This window comes from Ornithodoros turicata, chromosome 4 (assembly GCF_037126465.1).
Source record: "Ornithodoros turicata isolate Travis chromosome 4, ASM3712646v1, whole genome shotgun sequence".
Lineage (NCBI taxonomy): Eukaryota > Metazoa > Arthropoda > Arachnida > Ixodida > Argasidae > Ornithodoros > Ornithodoros turicata.
Genome location: NC_088204.1, coordinates 66592034 through 66616081, shown reverse-complemented (window position 1 = coordinate 66616081; position 24048 = coordinate 66592034). Strand labels below are relative to the sequence as shown.

Here is a 24048-nt window from a genome sequence, read left to right as displayed (position 1 = left end):
ATAATTTTCATCGTTATTACTATTTTTTTATTCTTTCTCCTCTCCGATGAGGAAGTTTCACTGGTTGCTGCTTTTCCTATGGAGGCTCCGCACATCTTGCGGCACCACCGATCATGTTGAAGGACGTGAGATGCGTTTATCGGTCCAAGCTGGTTGGCATCTGATACCGGTTGACACTAGGACACTGTGCCACGGTGATTTCCTCCTCCGTGTGATAGCGATCATATGTGCTTAGGGTTACGGACAAGACATCAACCTCGTCATCTGCTGGCCAGTGCACCTTGAGCTGTGAATGTGGCGATATGCTATAGGATTTTAATAGGTCAGGACAAAGACGCGGCATCCAATCCAGCCTCAACATGGTGCAGAAGTACCAATCTCCAATCAGGGTTTACAAGTACCCGTTTGAGTTGGTTATGGCGGTAAGGATGCAATACTTTTATCGTTTTCTTCAGCCTTGTCGCGTGAATGCGTTTCTGCCCAAACTGTGGCAGGCTGTTGCCCTATTTCTGAGGCGTACCTGTTCGATCTCAATTTTTTTTTTTTTTTTTGTTATTCTTCTTAAAGGAGCAAGCGGAGAAACCCGTTTGAGCTGTCGCGTGGGTTACTTTCCCTGTTGCTCAGGCGATGGGTACTTGTCAACCGTATTGCCTGTGCTGGAAGCGAGGAACATTCCCGAGCGCTACCTTTACGCTGAACATGAGCTACCCTTGTCGTGCCAGTAACACGGTTGAGAGACCTTGGACACCCGAGGTCGATGGTGCATGACACTGCCGCCAGAAGTCAAGGCCACCGTGACTGGGACCTCGATCTTATATGATAGGGTGCTCTGTCGTGTGGCTTGGCAATGTGCGGTGCAAAATGCTGAAAGCTTCACGGAAACGAAAGAAAGTAATGACCAAGAATGAGCTTTGACAATACTAATCTCGCAAAAGATGGAAGCATTTTAGTTTATTAGCTGTTATGGCTCAGAAGTACAGCAAAAGCGAAAGTCAGTTGGCAATAACAATGAAACAAGGATTGTTTTGTACCTGATTACGATTCCATCAAAACTGGAGCATGGTTTTACACAAACTGGTCTATGTATGAGGCTTGTATCTGCACACTTTGCAGACCTGACTGTCTACGCGACCTCACTTCCTCACACTCTCCTTACTTACTCTTTTCCTTAGGTTTTTTCTGTCTTTTATTCTTATGAAAATGCAACATATTGTTGTAACATGGACCTTGACATACAACATTTTCATTTTGATGAAACGCTCAACGTAAAAGCCTTTTATGAACCCTCTTTCCTTTGGTGCCTTCATGTCCAAGAAGTGTAGACACATGCCATCAACACATTAGGCAATAGGTAACTTTGACAACATGCCAGACTGAGGCAATCTACAAGTAATTGAGTACAGAAGTGATAAGCAGGAACTTATGAAAATGTAAGATTGGAAACAATGATTATAGGTTTCTCATACCCTTAATTAAGTATTTTTTTGTACATGCGTTTCAATGTATGTCTCGGAGATTATGAAACAGGCTGTAGTAATAATAAAATATGCAGGTGTGTGCACATTTTCTGCCCAGCTCGGCAGCACGCTGCTTTGCAGAGTTAACGTAGCGGCGTTATGTCTTCACATTTATCATTGTGAAATCTGAACTGTGCTTGAGATCCGCTGTTTGTTATGAGAATACAGAAGCTTGGTACTCGAAAACACAATCTCGAAAGTGTTTTCCCCACGATATCAAATGCGAGAAGGCCGACTTATGCCGGAAAATGGCTGACAAGTAATGAAATTCTACTTTTTGGAGCTGTATAGCTAGTTACACTTTATTACCGAGCAGGTATAATTATTATGAAAATGAATAATTATTTGCCATTCTCAGAGAGCTGCTCCACAAAACAAAGACGGAGCACTCCTGTATAGGTAAAGCCCTAAAGGCAAATGCATGGATATCTGCTGCAAACATAGGAAAGAATGGGATCTTCCTGACATTATCTTGTATGCTTTTTTTGTAACTTCGTGGCTACGTACGTTTGTTGTCACAATTCTCGTCACACGTTGCAGGACGTTGCGGAATTTTGCAGGTCGTTTTCCTGTGCGGGATGTCTGACGTGTTGCACGTGCGGAAAAATTCCCTATCCATTGTTGTGTGCCTGTATTGTTCGTCAGCCAGTGACGACACAATGATTTGTAAATCCCATAATGTATGTGCGAAGGAACCTCATTGTGTGCAGCAAGCACGATTAAATAGATGCTTGATGCATTGAATTTGCATAGCTGTCATTGATGTGTCCAGGTTGTCTGCTTTCGACTTCTTTCAAAGTCATGTTGAGGTCAAACAATCTATGTTGAGGCCACTAGAGGAATGACAGTGTTGTACCACGTGAGGAGGTCAGCTCTTTACCAGAAGAATATTTATATATTTATTTATTTATATATATTTATCTATTTTATTTATGTGAGCACCCCAACTGCCCACAAGGACATTGCAAGAGGTGGAATGTGGTTGCATCACCATGTCACTGAAAATGTCTGCATACATAAAAGATACAGCTTGAGACAAAAGTTTACTGAACACTGCGCTGGCGTATTTCTTCACCGGAGTGGCCACCTGCTATCTATCAGGAAGAGATCGAACGAGAAGCGGGTGACAGGCTATGCTATCCACCTTTCAGTGTGTGTTTCCGCTCCTGTTTGCTGTTAGGGTTCGCTGCAATGGAGAAATGCAACACCCCATTGTTCTGTAAACTTTTGTCCCAAGCTGTACATACGGTACAAAAGAAACTACAAGTTACACACACACAAAAGAAAGATAGATAGAGATAGAAGAAAGAAGAGATAGAGAAAGAAAAAAAAGAACTAAAAAAACACATATGTATACAACAAATTGACAGAAAAATGTTGCGTATTAATACAGTTAAAGTAACAGAGCCAGTTCGCAACAAAACTTGTTAAAACCGTTTACGTAGGTGTGCAGCTAAGGATGGTCATTCCGGTCAATAATGGTAATGGTCAGCATTTCTTGTCCTATTGGCTCTTTAGAAACTTTTGTGAACTGTTTAGAGCTATACAAGGTGAATTTAAAGGCATTAACGGGGGTTGAAAAACCATGTACAACCACGTGTGTTTATTGGACTGTTTGTAATATTATAGTCCATATATTCAATACACAAGGCCACACTAGTCTCCAAATCCCACTGTTTTTGTGGTAGTAGCATTGACAAAGAAAAGAAAGTGCTTTAAGTGCTCGATAGACAGTGTGCGACCCCGAAAGGGCCAATATTCCTGCAGAGGAGCAGACAGTTATCATGGAAACAGGTACACCTTGCACCTTCCCATAAAGAGAGACACGTGTTGTTTATGATGATAATTCATGCAGTTGTCCCTCATTTGTCAGACACTGGCTAAATCCAGTGCAAATGTCTGGATAGTGCTGGATCCGGATAGGTGAAACTCCAGCAGAGGAGCTGCCAGCAAAGCCGCCTCTGTTTATTTCTGAGGGCATATGAAAGTGTCCATCGTCATTTGCGTAAAATTCGGCTCCAATCGGCTCCTAATGATGACGTTAACTTGAGAAACATTCGTCGTTTGCTAAAAAAAACGACAGAGCCGTTCTCTGTGCAGTTCGAGCGTTCTCAAGAGTCACAACATTCGTTTCCTCGCTGTCAGATTCGTGCTGGTCGTCATTCCTAAGTGTGAACGTTAATGACAACTGGTCAGGGCTGGTCAAACTTAACTTTCTGCATTTGGAAGCACAGAAGCGCAAGAATAACAGCTTGCATCGCTCAGTGGAACACCTGTGATGGACTGGACCAGTCAGTCAGTGGTAGTACGTGGGCACAATGGGAGAGCGTAAAAATCCTCAAGGTTGTTGCCCCTGTTTGACGAATGTGGGTCTCGTATTGTCTCTGACTCAAAACCAGATAAACGAACGGCGATTGTTGGGTACATCCTCCTCGGCGGTTCCTGGAAATGTTTTTCCGGATCTTGATAAGTGAAGCCAGGATGGTAAACAGGGAACTGGGAGAGAGAGCGATTGAGTCTCTCGCAGTGCCGTATCCTTGGTGTGTGTGATAACTTCCAGATGCAAGCTTGCAATCGACGTTGCACTGTGCCTGGCACGTTCTGAGGAATCTTCAATGTGACTTTTCCAGACGTGGGATAACTTGACAGCTCATGTAGTTTAATAATTAAATAAATAGTTAAATGAATGACATTTTCTTCATATACTAAAATTGGCCTAAGTATTAAACGAAAGTACAATCAATGAACATTTAATAAGACCAACATTAGTATTGCTTCATCGAATAAATAGCTGTGCCTCATTCTATCGCATATCCTTGCACGACGAAGAAAATGAAGTGTCTTATTTGTCATTGATGTCCAAAACTGTACAATCAGAAAAGTGAAGAACAAAATATGCGACACAGTTAAATGCCACTTGGTACTACCTAGATGTTTATGCTACCAGTTGACTTTCATGCATTTTCCAACTTTTATGTTTTGAAGCATCTTGTGAAGTTTTGTGTGCCCATGGACACCAGTTCGGTGATTGTACTGTGATGACATGATCGTAACAGAGATCTCTTGTTTGTATACCGTCTGTTGTTGAAGCAGGAGTGATGTGTAACAGCATGGTTAGTAAAGTCAGTGGAGTTTTATAAAAGTGAAAACCTTGGCTTTTGCGGAGCATGGATGGTTACTTCTATTCACAGCTACTTTTAAATACATAAGGTGTAAGTATATATTGCAATGACAATGATGACGTGTGGCCGTTCTTCCTCATTAAACCATGATCATCTTGACACTGTGTTGCTCGTATCAATATCGAGACAAAAGTTATTATATGTTCCAAGCTCTGCCAAAGATAGGTACTATAATGAAAATATATCTGCTCAAAAAATCTGCTTTATCATTGGGAAAGTTGTTAGTCATATTTAAAGCACCTCAAATGGCAACTGGTGTCTTTGACATAGTTGTGCTTTACAAATGCAGCTGGTTTTCTAATCGCCAATGTTCATCTTTGCAATTTCTTGCAGGCATACGAACGTCGTTTTCCAACGTGCCCTATGATACCTGTCTTCCTGGGAAGCGATACAATGTCCGAATTTAAGAGCGAGGATGGTGCCGTTCATGTAATCGAACGTCGCTGCAGACTCAATGTTGATGCACCCTACTTATTGAAAAAGGTGATTGGCAGCAGTGCTTTCTAATGTTGTATCTTGTTTGTAGTTTTGTAAGTTTTGTAATAAGTGTTTTGCAACATCCAGATGATTTTGTGCATTTATTAATTCTTTGCAAATTGTTTGTTAAAGGGGGACTAAAATGCAGAAACAACTTGTTCTCAAATGAAAGGCCGTGTTTTAATTAGTATAGTGCAATCAAAATTAGTTCATGCAGCACTAACATTTAAAAGAAAGATGCAATGAAAACAGGGGCGTCTTTTGGCGGCAACCAAAGATTGGTGGCATCCAATGAGACAGCAGAGAAGTGCGCACATCCCTATCAAGCGCACGTGAATTTGGAACGGAGCCGGTTGTAGTGTTCCGTACGTGCGCGGCATGATGTGCATTGCTGCATTTTTCAATACTGATTTGCTGAATTGTAGCCCACAGTAGTTACCACAAATGTTCCACTGACAACAGTTACGTTCATGGCATTCGGACAGTGACACCAGTCCGCTTCGTAACTCGCACCATGTTTTTTGCTAGAACTACTCCATGGTGTGACACATGCAGCATGAACTAAAAGCACCCAATGTACACTTGATGCACGAGCGGAAGCAACGTACACTGCTTAATGTCAAAGCAAAAAAGGGTGGTACAATTCTGATTGTGGCTTCGCAACGGAATCAAAGTTTTGGACTATGACAACACAAGCGAAATTAACATAGAGTGTAACATAATTTGAAGTGAACTTGTTTTTGCATTTTAGTGCCCCTTTAAGGAAAGGTTTATCATTCGTGCCATTTGTTATTTTACCCATTCCTTTTCTAATAGAATGTGCCATAGTGTTTTGCGCTAAATTTGTTAAAAATCTGTCTCATACATACCATCTTTTGTCATGTTCATTGCAGATTATTGGTGTGGATTTCGTGTACTTTGTTCAAAAGAATTCCCTCGATCGTCGAGCACGAGTGCTCAAAATCGAGGCTTACAATGAGAGCTTCTCCACCAGAGTCGGAATCCAAGAAAACTGTACCTATTCGGTGAGTTCGATCACGAGTGCGAGAGAACACATTTTCTCCAATGAGAATGTTCCGGGCAATCGACAGGTACATCCGGAGAACTCCGAATGGACCTGCTTTGAGCAGAGCGCTTCGCTGGATGTCAAGTCTTTCTTTGGCTTCGAAAATGCAGTTGAGAAGCTGGCCATGAAGCAGTACTCTCAAAACATATCCAAGGTAATCACATGCAGTGTTTTATTGGGATGGGTTGGTACAGTTGGTGCAACTGTGGACTAAGAAAAATGAATGTTGAACTTCCAACAGTGGAAGGCTGCTAGCAGCTAGGCTGAGGTGACTGAAATGTGCCTTGAAAGAGCAATGTTGCCAGACAGGCGACAGATTGCACACACTATGTTGTCATACTTCTCAAAATATAAATTAATTGTACGATACTACGTACAATATAATAACTTAATAATAATAACTATATACAGGTTGCCCAATGAGAGGGTATAATTTAATAGGTTTTTGCCGCCCATTACGGCAGTTTGCATTTGTGTCACACACTAATTAAGCTGACTTTGTTAATTGAACTTGCAAATTAGCCAAGCAAAGGTAGCATTTTTCTTCATGAGTTTGGGGGCCTATGGCCATAACATGCTATTCCAATCAAAATCACCGGGTTTTTCCACAAAATTTCTACAATTTGGTAGCCAAAACCCCATCACTGCGTGAAATGCACTCGCTGATACTTATGTTTATGGAACTGTTGGCTTCGTCCAAATACCCTCCCTCCCGTGCAAGAAGAAAACAGACCATGTCGCAATCTTACCTTTTGCCTTTATCAGCATGTCTGTCGTCTGCTGCCAGCCACTGATAATGATGGGTGGCAGGGCCTTAGAAAAAAATAAAACTGTGTCAGTGTTTCCACTTTGCCTTGATAAAGGCGGAGCCAAGAGTTCCACAAATACAAATTTCACCGAGCATGCTTTGCCCAGTGACTGATTTTGGGCTGTCAAATTTTTGTAAAAATCTTGTGAAAAATATCCCATGATTTTGATTGGAATGTGTGTTGTTGTATAAGCTTTCAAACTCATGGAAAAAAAAATTACATTTGCTTGGCTAATTTGCAAGTTCAATTAACAAAATTAGCTTAGTGCATGGCACGAATGCAAAGTGCCACAATGTGTAGAAAAAAACCTGTGAGTGCATCCCAAGTAGTTTCATATCTTTATGTAGTGAAACATATTTTTAAGAATTGAATGACATCCTTTCAGTGGATGCCTTGTATATAACTTCACTGCATAATATACAGAGTGTTTTTTTCCTGTTACCGATTTTAAAAAAAGCGCTGTGAGAGCAGCACTGACGCCATTTTGTGGGCGCGTCACGCAGGACACTGCAGAATTGGAGGTAACCCTTATTTGAATCCACACTCTTTCTGAAAAATCCTGAAATGAACACATACTTTGAGATATAAATTGCCAAGTTTTGGTATGCGAATGAGGTGAAACCAGAACTTCACACTTGTCGAGCGCAGAAGCGACATTGCTTCGGCTTATCTTGTTCGGAAAGCGGTCTATCTGGCCAACAGATCAGCGTGTATATTCCACCCGGCTGAATCGCTACAAAACACATGGCCCGGCGACGCAAATTCTCTTTCCCTCTTTTTGCTCTCGAGAAGTTGATAGTTCTGGTTTCGGCTCATTCGCATACCAAAGTTTGGCAATTTATGTCTCAAAGTTCGGTGCTCGTCTCAGGACTTTTGAGAAAGAGGGTGGATTCAAGTAATAGTAGTCTCCAATTCCGCTGTGTCGCTTTTCTGCGATACTCCGGATTCTAAAATCCATTAAGATCCGTCATCCATTGGATCAGCGGATCTAAAATTCAGTAATTAAAAAGTTAGTTAATGAGTTGTAGCTAGTTAGTGGTCCAGTAATCACATGCTCTTTCCCACAGGACGTCCGTCTGGCCCTGTAACCCACTCGCAAAAATGGCATCAGTGCTGCTCTCACAGTATTTTTTTAAAACTCTGAAACAGATAACAGATTTTTATTAAAAAATCTTTAACGGATACAAAAAAAATCCTGTATACCGGCCTCGGTGGATCAGTTGGTAGCATGTCTGCCTCCTGATCCCAAGGGTTTGTGTTCGATCCTGGTTGAGGACGCCAGCAACTTGGTGGCAGGAGGGTACAAGTTGGAGCACTGCACAGGCGGCATTCTCAGGCCCGGCCTGAGCCTGGCGTTCCTTTTATTTACCCGCCTCAAGCCCGGCCTGACAACTCTGTACCTTGCCCAGCCCAAGCCAGAATAATTTCTACGTTTCCCTGTCCATCCCGAACCCGAGCGGTTTCTAGGCTACCTGGCCCGCCCCAGTGAAGCACCTCGTAAAAGTTAACCGTGGCTAGCAAAAAGTGGGGTTACACAGGTTCGAGCCCACGCTAGGACCCGCAATGTTCGGGCCCATCCTGGCCTGGCCCCATACTGTGAAACCCAAGCCTGGCCCAGGCCCGCAAAAAGAAGGCATTACCCGTCCCAGCCCACAGGCCGGGCTCGGGTAAGCCCGAGCCCGTGCAGTGCTCTAGTACAAGTTCCTTCACAAGGGGTGTTAAATACAGTGTGCCGTGTGCCGAGATTTCGGTGTGCATTAAAGAACACCCAAGTGAGCGAAATTGATCCACAAACAGACTACTGTGGCGTCGCTCATGATCCTAGTTTTCTCGCGACGTTGAGCGGCAAGTTACGATTAATTATCAGTTCTATATGATGCATCCACGTCACACAGAGAAAGAATATTTGGGAGAGTGTGAGGCACATGCACGATATGAACTAGGTAGGATTCTCAGGAAACAGGATTTTGTTTATACTTCAAGTATGATAATCAACTTGCCGCTCTCTGCATTAACAAGTCTAAAAAGAGTTCTATTGTCAACTCGCATCCAGCCCAGCGTGGAAGAAGTGTATGTGGAATGTGTGTCATGTTAAATCTTTGCGATGCAGGGCAAGGAGATCATAGAATACTACATAAACGAACTCCTCAAAGAGGGGATCACGTTCATCCCTCCGTTCAAGGACCAAAACAAAACGGTGGAGAATGCAAAGACCGCCGTGCTGGTGGAAGAGGTTGCAGAAAAGGTGAAGAAGCCGGTAAAAGCGGAGAAGAAGGTGTCCCTGCCCACCATTGCGGCAGACTCCCTTATTGCCGCAGGTAAATTATTGCTCTCGGGAGCCCCCCGAGATTCACGTAACTGCTACTAAGTAGGTACTTCAGAAGATGTACCTTTGAGTGTCGCAGGGTCACTGAGATTTACCTGCCACTTCAGGTCACTTGGTGTTGAGGTTGCTTATAGTGAGAGCCTGAAGTTTTAGGGTTTTACCTGATTCTTCCCCGAATTTGCACCCCGAATTGAAGGTTGCCTCTTTAGGGTGAAACCCGATTTTTACCAGGCAAATTGCCCTCTCTGGGATGTCTGTAGGGATGTACCAACTTACTTGTTTGGCAGAAAAATGCAGTTACATCACCGTTTGTACCAAACCGCTACAGTTAGTTTCAATAACTGAGCCCGATTTCTCCCCGATTTTAGCGTAATCGAAGTTTTTCCACCCGATTTCGCATGAATTTAGTGCACATGTTCATTTACCCGATTTTTACCCCCCGAATTTAGAAAAAAATATTTCCCGAAAACTTCAGGCTCTACTTATAGTAAAGCTGCAGAGATATGTTAAAATCAGTTCGCATGGTTTAGTGTGGCATTCTTCACATGGTTATAAAACATCTGAATGCCCATAAAAGTTTCCAACCGTTTTACCTGCTCAGGAGATGCCAACATGAAACTTGAATCCGAGTACATCGAGCGTTGTCTGGGGTCGCTAACACCATATCAAGAGTCCTGTCTTGTCATGCTGAAGAAGTGGATGGCGGAAGCCCATCAAGGAAAGGTATATCAAAATACATGCAGTAATGTGGAACTGGTAGCTCAACTTCTTCTTTTTATCAGTGATGTGCCTTTAAGAAATTATGTGAGTGAAAATTCGGGGCTGCAGTCTGTAATTTTAGGTGAACTCGAGTGCTGCTTGCATATTTGGTTGTTTCCAAGTTAATGTAAGAGGAACCTTTTGCTTCGATTCTACACCTATGTTAGGCATGGATGGGAACTTGACAGTTGAACTTGACCTTGACAGAAATGAACTTATTAGGTTTATATAGCATGTGAACCACAGATATACCGTAAAACTTTTTTAATTCGTGAGACGTTGATTGTCGTGAATTTCTTTACTTTAAGGGCACACAAAAATTGAAAAACTGAGGAGGAGGAGCTCGCAAAATTTAGTGGTCGCCAATATGTCCCTGTTACTTGATTTACGAAAATTTAGGGCCACGAAGTTAAAGGGTATTACAGTAGCTTTAGATGTTTTTTTATGCATAAGATGTAGTGAGCCGTTTTAGAACAAATGAAGTATTACACTGTAGAAAATTGCAAGCCCAGCATCTAAGATAGCATGAAAAAGCTAATGATGTTCACATTCTAGACTAACCCTTATGGTTGAACAGGGTTTAGAACTTATATTTTGATTTCAGTGCAGGTGAACATATTGCTTTCGTTTTGGGACATGCAAACAGTCAGATTATGTATTTTATTAAAATCTGTGTTGGAAATGTTTAGGTTCCAAACGACCGTATGTTGGTACGGTTCTTGCAAGCTCAAGACTTCAACTTGGAAAAGGCTCGCGAGATGTTGTGCCAATCTCTGGTGTGGCGAAAAAAGTACCAAGTCGACAGGTTGCTCAGCAGCTATGAACTACCTGCAGTAGTCAAAGACTACTTTCCCGGTGGTTGGCACCACTACGACAAAGGTGAACTGTCGCTGACTCATCTTTCCGTGTGACCCGCTACATTCGCGGCATCTGTCTTCCTCTGCAGATGGCCGGCCTTTGTACGTTCTACGTTTGGGTCAGGTAGACATGAAGGGTTTCATCAAATCTATAGGAGAACAGGGGCTTGTTAAACTTGTAAGTACAATGCCATTAAAGTGTCAACCTGATATTGGGTTGTTCACATTATGTGCGCTGTAACATAATTCACATGCAGACTCTACATTTGTGCGAAGAAGGACTGAGGCGGACCGAGGAAGCGACTGTAAAGTTCGGAAAGCCAATAAGGTGAGAGAACACGAAGTGCAGCCACAAAAATAACAAAGGGAGCAGAAATGACACGATAGTTGAAGTCCTTGTGACATGTGCTGTAGAATATGTGTAGGGCCTGAAGTTTTCGGGAAATACTTTTTCCCCAATTAGGGAGGTAAAAATCGGGGGGGGAAATCAGCATGTGGGATTCATGTGAATTTGGGTGGAAAAACTTCCAGTGTGCTAAATTCGGGGAGAAATCGGGCTCTATTACTCAACCGAACTGTACTGGTTTGGTACAAACGGCGATGTAATTGTGTTTGCTGTCAAACAAGCTAGTGTGCATTCCTACAGACTCTTCAGTGAGGGTAATTTGCCGGCTAAAAATCTGGTTTCACCCTAAAGGGACAGCCTTCAATTCGGGGTGCAAATTCTGGGAAGAAACGGGTTAAACCCTAAAACTTCAGGCTCTTAATATGTGTTAGATAAGACAGACCAAAAGCCAGGATACATGTTCTCATAGATAAACTGCATCGGCTTGACATAACATGAGAAAACACAATTAAAAGTTGGGTGTCCGGCCTGTCTGACAAGGACCCAGGCAGCACTTTGTTCACATGTTTTGCTGCTGATGCCCATACAGGCATCGTTACGGCCAACTTTCCTTATGTTTTCAGTTTATTATTTAAAATTTTCCACTTTTGTTCTCTTATATTATGTCAGACCGACGTATTTTATTGGTACAGGTAGAATATGCGTGACTTGGTTCCAACCAGTTTTCACATGAATTGTACAACTCTCTTTCTTTGTTCCTTCCGCAAGACCCGGGTAGCTATATCGTTGTAGTATTGCCCTGTCCCTTATGTCCTGTGGATTTGAAGAACTGTTACTCTTAACATCTCGATCAGGAATGTAAACCATTCAAACTAGCCTTTCCCGGCTTTTTGCCTCATGCCTCCCCCGCACCTGCAGTGGAAAATAAATTGTACAGTCGCCGACCGATTTTTCGGACCTGAAGGAGCAGCAAAATCGGTCCGAGTTATCGAGCAGTCCGAATTTTTGGACAAAGGCTTAAATCTGCAATGTTTTAAGAAACATTTTATTGGGGCACTCCCACTGACTCGAAATAACTGTCAACACGAGTCTGCTTCACCGCGCGGACGCAGGATAGCACATCGCGGAGAATTTCTGTTAGGGTAGCCTTCTTGTGGTACACTTCCATGAGCGTAGTAACTGTTGTAAGGAGCCTGAAGTTTTAGGATTTAACCCCATTCTTCCCAAATTTGCACCCCGAATTGAACGTTCCCTCTTTAGGGTGACACCTGCAATTCATTTGCCCTCACTGAGACATTTGTAGGAATGCATGCTAACTTGTGTGGCAACAAATGCAGTTAGTACATCACCATTATTGCGAAATCAGTACAGTTAGCTTGAGTAGCTGAGCCTAAGTAGCTGAGTAGTGAGAGTTTGATGGTGCCAAGAGCTTTGTCCGAAAAATTTGAAAATTTTCTGAGTCCGAAATATTGCTCCGCGACTGTATTACACGTTCTAACCAAGAGCCGTTTGAGACGATATTCTTCTTTAATTGTTTCTTGTTCGGGTGAGGGATGACCTCACATTATAACAGGCATCGTTAGCTCACCCTTTGAAACGATTGGTTGCAAAGCACCATTCAGTGAAAATTTTGCCTTCCATACTGGCAGTGCAATTTCTTCCTAATTAACCCCAATGCATTGCTCTGACTGCGCCGCTCAGTTTCATTTTTTGCAATTTGCTGAAAGGTGGTGTGTGCAGCACAAGCAAACCACTCGCACAAGAAGAGTGATTTGCAGTTCGACGTGGATCGCAAGCGCATTGGCGCTGAAGACTGTAATATACGTTAGAATCTCGATGATACGATCACAGATGATACAATTTTTTTTTTCAAAGGCCTGGCGGGAGCGCCCTATGTGTGATAGCACGTTTTGGGATAGTATTAACACTTTTCTGGACCGTGGTGGATGATATGAACAGGCGAGACGCCGTGCATAGTTCTCGTGCTTCTGCAAGAAACAATACAGTCGCCGACCGATTTTTCGGACCCCGATTTTTCGGACATGCTCGATTATTCGGACTCGTTCGCGGAACGGCCTCGGGTCCCATAGAGTTCATGTATAAGAACGTAAAAATTTCGGACGCCGTGCAGCTCCGTCGCTCGATATTTCGGACTCTGTTTGCCCAACCAGCGAATTTCTCTCTTGGGGTGACGGAAAATATTGGTATCATCCGAAATTCGTATCAAAAGAAATCAACCAACTAAAATATTGAGCCCAAAAAGTAGGCAGTGTTGATTGTTCATTTTCCATTCCTCTGAGTAGAAGAGGTCTGTCGTAACGCTTTTGCGTCTTCGTTTTTGGCCAACAGCCCAGCACGTGCTCTCCGCCCGCGAGTCTCGCGACAGCGCTGTAAAGCGAGCTTCACCTACAGCACGCATGCGTTAGGTGAAGCCGACTTGCGGACTTGATGACGGCGGTGCCTCTGACAGTGTATATTGACGAAATGTCGCTTCGGGAAATAGAAGTTGATGTCATCAGGCAGAGCTGGAAGCGCGTTAGGAAAGCATCGACAAATTTTCCAGTCTATTACGGCTCAGTAAAGCTTATTTTGAAGCGAAATTCGTTTTTTTCGGACTGCTCGATTATTCGGACTTTTGCGCGATCCCCGCCGAGTCCGAAAAATCGGACGGCGACTGTACAGTGCTCCAGACGACATGCAGCGCGGCAATGCTACACAAGCACAATCGGCTGGGATGACCACAAAGCGACAATCTTTCGCCTTGCCGACGCAGGGTGATTGAAGCACCGGAACTGGGACATCGACAAAGACGAGTGTGATGAAACAAACGGTGTCCCGGTCATGATTCATGATACGAACAGCCGAGATGCTGTGCGCAGTGCCTGTGCTTGCGCCGAAAACAACGTGGTGTTTCGTGGCTCTGCTGCGGCTCCACCCATTTTTCTCGCCTCGTGCGCTATAAAGTGTCTGCAGGTCGTTCTTGCAGGAAAGGCAACGCTAAAAACTTCCGACTAACTTCTTTGATGCGAGTAGAGAGAAAATATACGTAGCAAGTATGCGTTTCCTGCACTTTTGTTTACTCTTCCACTACTTCGTTTCTGATTGTACGAATTTCGCACGATAAGAATATTTTCAGCTGCCCTGATAGATTCATATCATCGAGATTCTACTACTATAACAACTTGCATAGCGTTTCTGCGATGTAAGAATAAGCGCTTGAATTGGGGTGGTTATTCTTTACTCTCAACCCTGGCGCCACAAAGATTCGATTTTTCAAAATGGAACACGCATAGATGCCGACAAACATCCCCAAATCGCAGGAAAAATAAATGCTGAAAATCGGAAACGCTATCCTTAACAGATACGTTTATTCCGCAAACCTTAACAAAACATATCACTTTAGCTTGACCATTGTTCATTATTAGAGCCTGAAGTTTTAGGGTTTTACCCGATTCTTCCCCGAAATTGCACCCTGAATTGAAGGTTGCCTCTTTAGGGTGAAACCCGAGTTTTACCAGGCAAATTGCCCTCTCTGGGATGTCTGTAGGAATGCACCAACTTACTTGTTTGGCAGAAAAATGCAGTTACATCACCGTTTGTACCAAACCGCCACAGTTAGTTTGAATAAATTTCTCCCAGATTTTAGCGTAATGGAAGCTTTTTCACACGAATTCGCACGAATTTAGTGCACATGTTTATTTACCCGATTTCAACCCCCCGAATTTAGAAAAAAATATTTCCCGAAAACTTCAGGCTCTATTCATTACGGTTTGCATCCTTATAGCCTGCCTCTCACCATTGCCATTCGCTAACACGCCACATACCACTCGCTAACTTCCTCAGCTCGTGGACTTGCCTGCTCGACCTAGAGGGCCTCAACATGCGCCATCTCTGGCGGCCCGGCATGCGCGCGTTGCTGCACATCATCGAGATGGTCGAAGCCAACTACCCGGAAACGATGGGACGCTGCCTCGTCGTGCGCGCTCCGCGAGTCTTCCCGATCCTCTGGGCCCTGGTGGGAACCTTCATCAACGACAACACCCGCACCAAGTTCACCTTCTTTGGCGGAGGGGATTGTCACGCGCCCATCGCGGAGTTCGTCGACCCGACATTCGTTCCAGATTTTCTTGGTGGTCCAAGTAGGGTGAGTAACTGAGGTGGTCACAGACCCTCTGTCCTCGCTTCTCCAACCACAAGGGGGGAAAGTAAAGACCCTGCTATGTATTATGTTCGCCGACCAGTAATTCGGACTATAAAAAAAAATTCGCGTTTCCAATTTTTTTCGAACACGTTTACCGTATTTACTCGCGTATTTTGCGCCATCGCATAATTTGCGCACCTCTAGTTTGGCACTAAAAATGACGAGAAAACAAAAAATCGCGTAATTTGCGCAACCGCGTTTTCGCACGCAGATATCTGGCACACGCGTCTCAGCGACCGTGGCGATTGCCTTCCGCAACGCCATCAGTGCTACCGAAGTTATTGCGGTGCTTTTGTTTGATTTCCGCACACTTTCGAGTGATGGCCCACTGACGCGATGGACGATACTGTCACTCAAAGTACAAAATGTGGAAAGAAACACTGGACAAACACACTATGACAAACCTTATAGCACAACATGACAAAGTTGGCGAACGTAGCGTGCTTTCGGTTGTCAAGTGAGACGAGCAGTGCCTTCCAGCAGCGTCTCGACGTATTTCACGGTATCTCATTTCAAACGTGCCTGGTTTTTGAGACTTGCCGTGTCTCGAGCACCAGAAATACAGCGGAACATTGTGCTCCCGCGCCCATCATGACGCATGCGCAGAAGCGTGTGCGGGATGGTGGAGCATGTTTGCCCGTGACCGTAACCCGACACTCAGCGGCCCGCTTCAGACGCTTTGAAACGGCTAATCTTTCAATATGCGTGCCTTCAATTGCAAGTATCTTTGAGCATGGGAGATGCAGAAATGCCATCCTCAACTTTAAGTGAAGATGGTGATGATGTTACTGAGATAGACATGTCTAGTGAAGGCGTAAATCCAAATTTTCTTCATTGGCTTTATCTTGTCCAACCAACCTACTAGGGCTTGCCATTCGGCGCCCTCTCACGTTTTCAAGTTTTTTAAGTTTTTTTTCAAGTTTTCACGTTGAAAATGTACCCTCATGAGTCGCTAGTAATCACCAAAATCTGCCATCTGAAACATATTTCACGCATATTGAGCAGTTCCTTGTGGTGCTACAGGATTTTAAAAATATAGGGAATTGCATAAAGGCTGAAGTGTGTTTTGCACCCCCTTCAGGGATGTAGAGTTTGGTGTGTTTTGCACTTTCAGTGTTCTAAAGAGACGCTACCGTGAATTCATGTGTTGCAACTTTGTTTTCGTGTGAGCCATAGAAGAAAACGTTTCATTCCTATTTTGTAACATACTGAGTGTTGCGTTAATTAAATACGCGTGTGGTTACTGTGCAGACGTCTATTCCGGACGGAGGCATCATTCCCAAAAACTTCTACATGTCCGAGGAGGACTACGAGAGGGAGAAAGCAGAGGGCTTCCACCTTTTTGATGATACCATGTATCATTCTGTCAGTATTACCAGAGGACAGGTGCACGAGGTAGGTGCTTTGCCTTCCTTCATAATCATTGTAGGTTTTGGTTCTCGTCGGATGCACTGATGATCACTGCACTATTTGTATTGTCTGTGTGTTTGCCTTTCTGACGTGGCACACTGAAATCGCAGCCACCAATTTGTTAAAGTGGGACTCCGCACCAAAATCACCACAAAGGTTATGGTATATCTGTAATCTTTGGGATGTCAGGAACATGTGTACGAAATATCTCGGCCCAAAACTGTGCAGATTTTACTCAAACGAATTTATTACGAAGCGAGCGCTTCACGTCTGTGAAGCATGAAGGCGCTGAAAGCAACACACTGTGACATCATCCGGCATCTGACAAACGTGGTAGAATGCAGGCTTGGAAGCAGACGACAATGTTGGGTGATGTCATGCCTCTGGACGAACCGCCGTAGTATGGAGTTCTGTTTTTTTTTTTCCTCTTCGCATTTCGGTTTCGGTTTGCGATCGTCATCATTTACAGATTAGTTAGTCGCGCAAAATGAATGGAAACGTTGTATTCGGTATCAAGGGGGTATTTGGTATCAACTCTTTCGTACCTGGACCACATTTCTGTAAGTCTGGAAATAAAATGAAATCAACTGAAAACTGAGAAAAATCATTCTCACTTCATTCAGTACTCATGTCACATGTACTACTGTTACTGCATTCAAGGTTGTGATAGAAATTGAAGACCAAGGCAGCGTCATCTGCTGGGACTTCGACATCATGAAGGAGGATGTGGCTTTTACGGTATTCCACACGACCCGGGAGCTTCCTCCACGGGCCGAAGTCGGTGACAGAGGTGGAGGCGGGGACGCAGAAGAGGACGGAGAACCTGTCGGATGTGCTCACTCGCCACTTCCTCTGGCAATGCTTTCGCTTGAATCATCTTCCGCTCCGTCGGCGATTCCCAAGAATTGGGTTGCGGGAGAGGATTATAAGATTGTTGAGCCTACCATCACGTGCCACGATGGCGAAAGTGTGCAGGTGAGAGCATATTACGTCGTTTCTCTTTCTTTTTCTCTTTCTCTTCTTTCTTCGTACAACTCCGACTCCTCTGTATGTCTGTCTGACCTTGTCCAGCCATCTCCTATTGATTGCGTTTTGTTTTTCATTTTTGTTGATATTTGTATTCTGTTTGTAGTTCTCTTCACCCTTACCCATTTCTCTTGTACCATGTGACTTGGTTTTTGATATATGCTTCACCACTTGTAACAGGTCCTCAAACCTGAAGAAGTGCAGCCTACCGCACGAAAGTCTTTTTTTTTTATGTATATAGTAAACAGTTGATGCTCTTAACCGTCTTTGTTATTTTTCATTCTTCTTTTTTACTCAGTTCTTACAGTGTGTGTGTCTATCTTCATGTATTACGAGTCCTATTCTGCTGCAGGGCTCGCATGTAACCGGTGCGGCAGGGAGTTACATCCTTCAGTGGCGGCACATGGACAATTTGCCCCACCACTCTTTCGAGTTCCCCTTGGCCCCTCACAAGGGAAAAGTGATGTACTACTACGAGTTGCTCAAGTCACAGGACTATCGGTATGTGATGTGATCTCATACTACTCTTTTTACGGTTCCGGTTACGTAAACGGACTAGGTCACAAGTTTAGCGGGAGCTTTTAATAGAGCCAAAAAGGTGTAAAAGGTACAATAGTCGACCGATTTTCGGGACTTGACGGTGACCGGAAAAAAAGTCCGAATAATACGGCAGTCTGAAAAATCCGACGATCATTAAATTGATGCGGAAGGCACTGTCAGTGCAACAAGAGAGCACTTGCCACCTTTATTTTCCTTCTGAGATGTGCTCATCACTGAACCATCCCACATTCTGAACATGTTATTGTCCTTTACTTCCACTCTGTCTGTTGTTTGGCCAGCACGTACTATGCCAAAACAGGTGTTCACTGTGCATGACAGATTTTTGAAGTGCAAGTTTTTTTTTTTACAGTTTTCAACTTGCCTCATGAGAACAGCACATTGTTTCATTGTAAAAATAATTTTACTGTATATGTGCATATAAGCATCTATGCCCTATGCTTAGCGAATATATCGATACATATTCCTTATTAGCACTTTGGGACATTTTTCTAAGGATAAGCAGAACACAACTGTGACGATGCTCGTTTTCTGGGCTTCGTTAACTTAATTAACTCTTGGAAGCCTTTATCCCATGACGAGATATTTGATATTCGATTCAATATTTGAAGGACAATGTTGCAGATATTCATATTCAAAAATTTCAATATTCGCACACCCTTAGAAACCAGTAAACTCGTTTTTCCACATCCCTGTTTTTGCTTCCCCTGAACTGCACTACACTTCTTTCAAGTTTTTATTCTACCTTCCAGAAACCTTATCTCTTCCGGTATTAAAGATACAGTGACTGCAAGTTCTGGTTGTACGTGTGTTAAGTAATTGTTGACAGTCGGAGCTTATGATTGTCCCTTCGTCTTGTCTCTATGTTTTCAGTGCTCCTAGCGTTCACAATGTATTCATACCAACAAGCCCACCTTCCTATCTTAATTGGTGCACATGGCACCAGTTGCTTTTTTGCTGTATCCATAGTGATTTTTGTAATGGAGGCTCGGAAAACCCTGCCGCCAAGACATTTCGGAATGTTAATTACATGGATAATGCAGTCATGTGCCGAACTGAACGATGACAAGTTGATGACAAGATGACGAAGTTTTTCCGGACACTGATCTGAATAAAGCTTTCTTTTTTCTGTCAAATTTGTTCTTCCACACTACTCGATTCTTCAAACTTTTGCGCGGACCTCATCATTTCAGAAAAATTATTTGGCGACTATATATATGTTTGTCCCTATACAGGATCGCTAGGAACAATCCTCATCGTGCTACTGTGTTCAAGTGGTACCATCTCTATGTATATAGTGACCACAGAAGATGGGAATACCACAGAACAAGCACTTTCCCACCAGAGCTAAATTGAAATGAAATTTTGTAGCTCGTTTGCGGCCAAAACAAAACCCAATTTCAGCTTGCATGACGAACTGGCACTGGGAACGGGACAAAGAGAAGAGACGACAGGCCAGTTGCTTCTCTCTGTGCCGTTCCCAGTGTTAGTTCGTCATGCAAGATCAACACCAACATGCCCAGTTTTTCACTTTGAGACGAATTTCAGCTTCATGTGTAGCTCTCATTGTAGAGCGTTACAATGTGAGTAAAGCCTTGTGCTTCGGGGTTAAACATGGTAAAACCTGTTTCTACCCCCAATGTGCATCATTGTCATTCATGGTAAAACCTGTAAAATACTTTGCAGTAAGCACTACCACTAAGTGAGAGGGGTTGTTTCTTATTATTACTATTTTTTTTTTTTCAAAAATCTGCTTTTTAATATGAATATCGCCCAATTAAAATAGGGCGATAATCAAACATGTACTAAACCATGTTGTAAAACATGGTAAACCATGTTTTACAGCTCCTGAAATAACTAGATTCTTACCTTCCCCCGATTTTTGAAAAAAAAAATGTAACATCCAAAGACACGAGGAGCCTAAACGTGAATCACAATTCTTTCGGTGACATTATTTTTTGCATTTATTATTCTCTTACTACAGGGGTTCAATGTCAAGCCTGCAGTCATCTCATAGCGGCAACACGACCCACTCCTCAAGCGACCAGTCGGCACTGAGCTCCTGTCCTTCGAGGTGATAGCGGAACAGCGAATGCAGTCGCGGATGGAGCTCACCGACGATTGGCGTCTATGGTGTGGGATGCATACGCCGCTTGTTGGCTGGCACGCGCGCAGCGAAGAACGCTGTCGTCTTACATCGCGGAAGAAATTTCTACAGAGTCTACGTGTCAGTGAGATGACAAGTTGTTACGTTCGTGTTTTTAGCCCATTTGAGTGCACTTTGGATTGAGTGGCGGCACTGTGTCTGTGAAGATGTAGTTTTTACACGAAATATTGTACCTGGTGAAAATTTTTACCTGCGACTGCGTGCATGTTTGCTCAGCTATGTAGCGGGCTCACGAGTGCCGCGGGGACGCAGATCTGCTTGGAGAGGACAGCTCTCTCTCGAGAGACGAAGGTACAGCTGGTCCTCTACCCTAAATCCTGAACCTTGTTCGCGAGCGTGTTTGCTACGAATACGTACACGTTGATTGATGATGGTTGATAATCAAAATCATTGATTTGTTATGTGGATATACAGGGGTACAAGGAGAACACAGCAGAGGCAGGGATCTTTTTTAATACCCTGGCTTTATAATCAAGAATCAGGGTAGCACCTTGTCATTGTTTACCGACGGCCTTCATCTAACAAAGTGTTACTGACAAAATGTCTGTCTGAGGTGTTCTACGTACACTACTGACAATGTCGGTCTGATGCGACGGTTTGTGCGAGCAGACCATAGCGAAAAAGTTTATTTCAATTCAGAGAGCTGCAGGTTGTTGTGGCGACCCTGTCCTGTTCTAAAGGACTGGGGGAACCTTCTGAGCAGCCGGGCATAGCGAAAAAAGTATTTTTCTGGGAAATATTTCCATGGTGTTTCAGAGCTGTTGCTGCTGTGAAATACATTTCTGATGACTCTAAAACGCAGCCATTTTGAAAGTGTAGTCTGCTAGAAGGTTAGTTTAGTAAAGGGATAATTTGTATTCGAGAGTCTTGACGTCATTATTGGTCGAAATCTCTGCATACCACGCAGTAGATTTGACCTGAAAACTACAACCATTTCTGTTCCAGGGATTAAGTACTGAAATTGGGCGATCCAAAAGACGCAGACAAGTCATGTATGAAACGATCGTGTAATAATTTAGCATCCTTTCCGCTAGTGTGTATAGATAGTGTACGTGTGCATGAGGTTTAGAATGTAACTCGAGCTCATTGTTGACAGTCATGACGTGTAACAAAAACACTTAGCCATAACTTTTGTGCCTGCACTCCGGTGGTATTACTGCAATAAAATGACCACACGTACCAGTGAGTTACAAAAAAAAAAAGGAAGTATTCACCTAGTACCTAATAATTAAACATATCTAATCCTCTGGTTGCAGGCACAGGAGTGGGTTATTGTCCAAAAATTACATACCTATTGAGCTGTTGAATACTTTGCAGTGCAGTCGTACATGTGTAGTGTGAAAGTTAGTCTGTAGGGCACGGCTATGATTGGCTGATCCGCCCAGCGCAGTTCACTGTGCTCCCTAGTAACTTTTGCTGCACTTTGTGAAGTAGAAGTGGGCTGGTTTGTTGGAGGCTACTAGACATAGCTGTAGGACTTCAGAACGAATATCACACGAGTTATTGTATTCTTGTACTTAATAGTGAATAAACAAGGTAGGCTAGCAGCTCAGTGCTTAGTATTATACAGCAGCTTTAGAATTTGATCGCAGCAGGTTAAAATGTGTTCTCGAATCCAGATACACTGTGCTTCAGAGAGTTGTATCCGTTGACAGAAAGAGATAGGCTATTCTGCATCATAATTGGACTTTTCGTTTCGGCCAGCTGCTTAGCTAGATGCGCTACAAGTAAGCTTAGAATGTGGTTAACTAAGGATGTGTCAAAGTATTATGAGATCCATAAATTGCGTTGTCTTCCAACGTATGGTGCTTTCATGTGCTTCGAGCCTGCCGTGGCTTTAGTCAATCTTGGTGCCAGTCTATTTAGCCGTAGCCGGATCCCTTTACACAAGAGGTGTTGCGGACAGAAGGGCTTTCAGTGGTGCAATCATTTGCGCGGTTGCTTCGGAGGGGAGCGCTGAACGTTAGTATTTGTGCTTCGTTTAGCTTTGCTAAACGCAGGTTTCAACTTGAAGTGATGTACGATTGTGCCGTGTACGATACATGTGTTTTACTATGCGTTTACATGCTTTTACCTGTGTGTGTACATTCCTGTGATTTAAGGATTTTCTCGTAATTTAAGCTTTCTGGGATGGCTGTGTCTTTGCATGAGGGATCCAAAGATGTACCCAGGGAAACAAGAGCCACCTACACATCAGTTTCTTTTTATTTATTTATGGTAGCATATTCATCTCGTTATGCAGCTTGAGATGATTTCGTGTTGTGTCTGAGGTCATGCACGTAAATCTGGCATGTAACAAGATCAGGAGTAATCGAAGAGCCGTTTGTTTCAGGACTTCGCCGATTGGGGCAAAAACAGGCTTTGTGCAGTAACTATCTACTGGGGGCGTTGCATATTCTCTGCTGTGAAGTGAAGGCTAATGGCCGCTTTGGTGATTATAAGGCGTGCAGAACTCCAAAAAGTCCGTGCAGCAGCTTTTCTCGGTGTCTCTTCACAAAGTAAATGCAGATCGCTGACCAAAAGCCATCGCTTGTTTAATGCGAGGTGAGATACGACTTCAACAACAACGTACAAGTGAATGCACCAAGCTAGCGTCAACAAAGTTTGCATTTGTCAACGACTACTATTTGGCTGCAATGTTGCATATCTCACCTGAAAAGTAAAATCTGAAGCAGCTTCCCTCGTGTGCAGTTTTCTGACGTAGCTGGACTGAAAGACCAATTCCTCTCTTCTTCTTCAGCCTACGTAACACGCATGCTGTATTGCACCTAGATCTGGACATGACTTGCACCTATGCACTTGCTCGATACCATGAGGAATTCGAGCCATCTCTCCTATTGAATGCTGGTTAAGATGAAAGTGACTTGGGATTTTACAGCACTTACCCTTATCCATGCGAGTATTTTTACAAATAAATGTTGAGGCGATTATTTTCCTGCAACTCCAAAAATGTACTTTTATTGATAACTCATGCTAGTAATGGGATTTGCGACAGACATGCTGAAATTTTACTTCTGTGACAAAACCCTGTTACAGTGACTGTGTTGCTGTATTCCCCTTGGCACAGTTTTGGATCCCTTGGGTAACATTTCTTAGTGATGGCGTGAAAGATGAACTTGTGCTTCCTCGTGGTGGGACTGTCGGGAAGTTTTGGAAGATACTTGCTGGGAGGTGCTGTTGCAACCCACCTTAGGGTTAGTCTTACTTACCACACATGGATCAAGCGATAAGAAATTTGTCCAAGACATGATTGGTTGGTTGGGGCCTCCTGTGGAGGTCTTGTTACGGACTGAAAGTATATCCAAGCTGTTTGGATGTTATTGTGGAAAATAAAAATGTAAAATGTG

The 24048-nt window shown here is 43.4% G+C and overlaps 1 protein-coding gene across 1 annotated transcript; it reads left to right on the top strand.

Moving 5' to 3' along the window:
• Positions 1 to 4: 4 nt before the first annotated feature.
• On the top strand, positions 5 to 24048 carry LOC135391743 (SEC14-like protein 1). The gene is made up of 14 exons (XM_064622165.1): positions 5 to 422; positions 5033 to 5182; positions 6070 to 6201; positions 6268 to 6396; positions 9162 to 9369; positions 9979 to 10100; positions 10826 to 11015; positions 11083 to 11171; positions 11251 to 11321; positions 15183 to 15483; positions 16792 to 16935; positions 17611 to 17925; positions 18329 to 18477; positions 20519 to 24048. The coding sequence occupies exons 1-14, from the start codon at positions 360 to 362 to the stop codon at positions 20610 to 20612; spliced, it is 2157 nt and encodes a 718-aa protein (XP_064478235.1). The 5' UTR covers positions 5 to 359; the 3' UTR covers positions 20613 to 24048.

Coding starts and splice junctions, on each gene's coding strand:
- LOC135391743 (XM_064622165.1), top strand. CDS start 360: ATGGTGCAGAAGTACCAATCTCCAATCAGGGTTTACAAGTACCCGTTT. Junction 11,322..15,182: donor AAGTTCGGAAAGCCAATAAG/GTGAGAGAACAC, acceptor TAACTTCCTCAG/CTCGTGGACTTGCCTGCTCG. Junction 16,936..17,610: donor CCAGAGGACAGGTGCACGAG/GTAGGTGCTTTG, acceptor ACTGCATTCAAG/GTTGTGATAGAAATTGAAGA.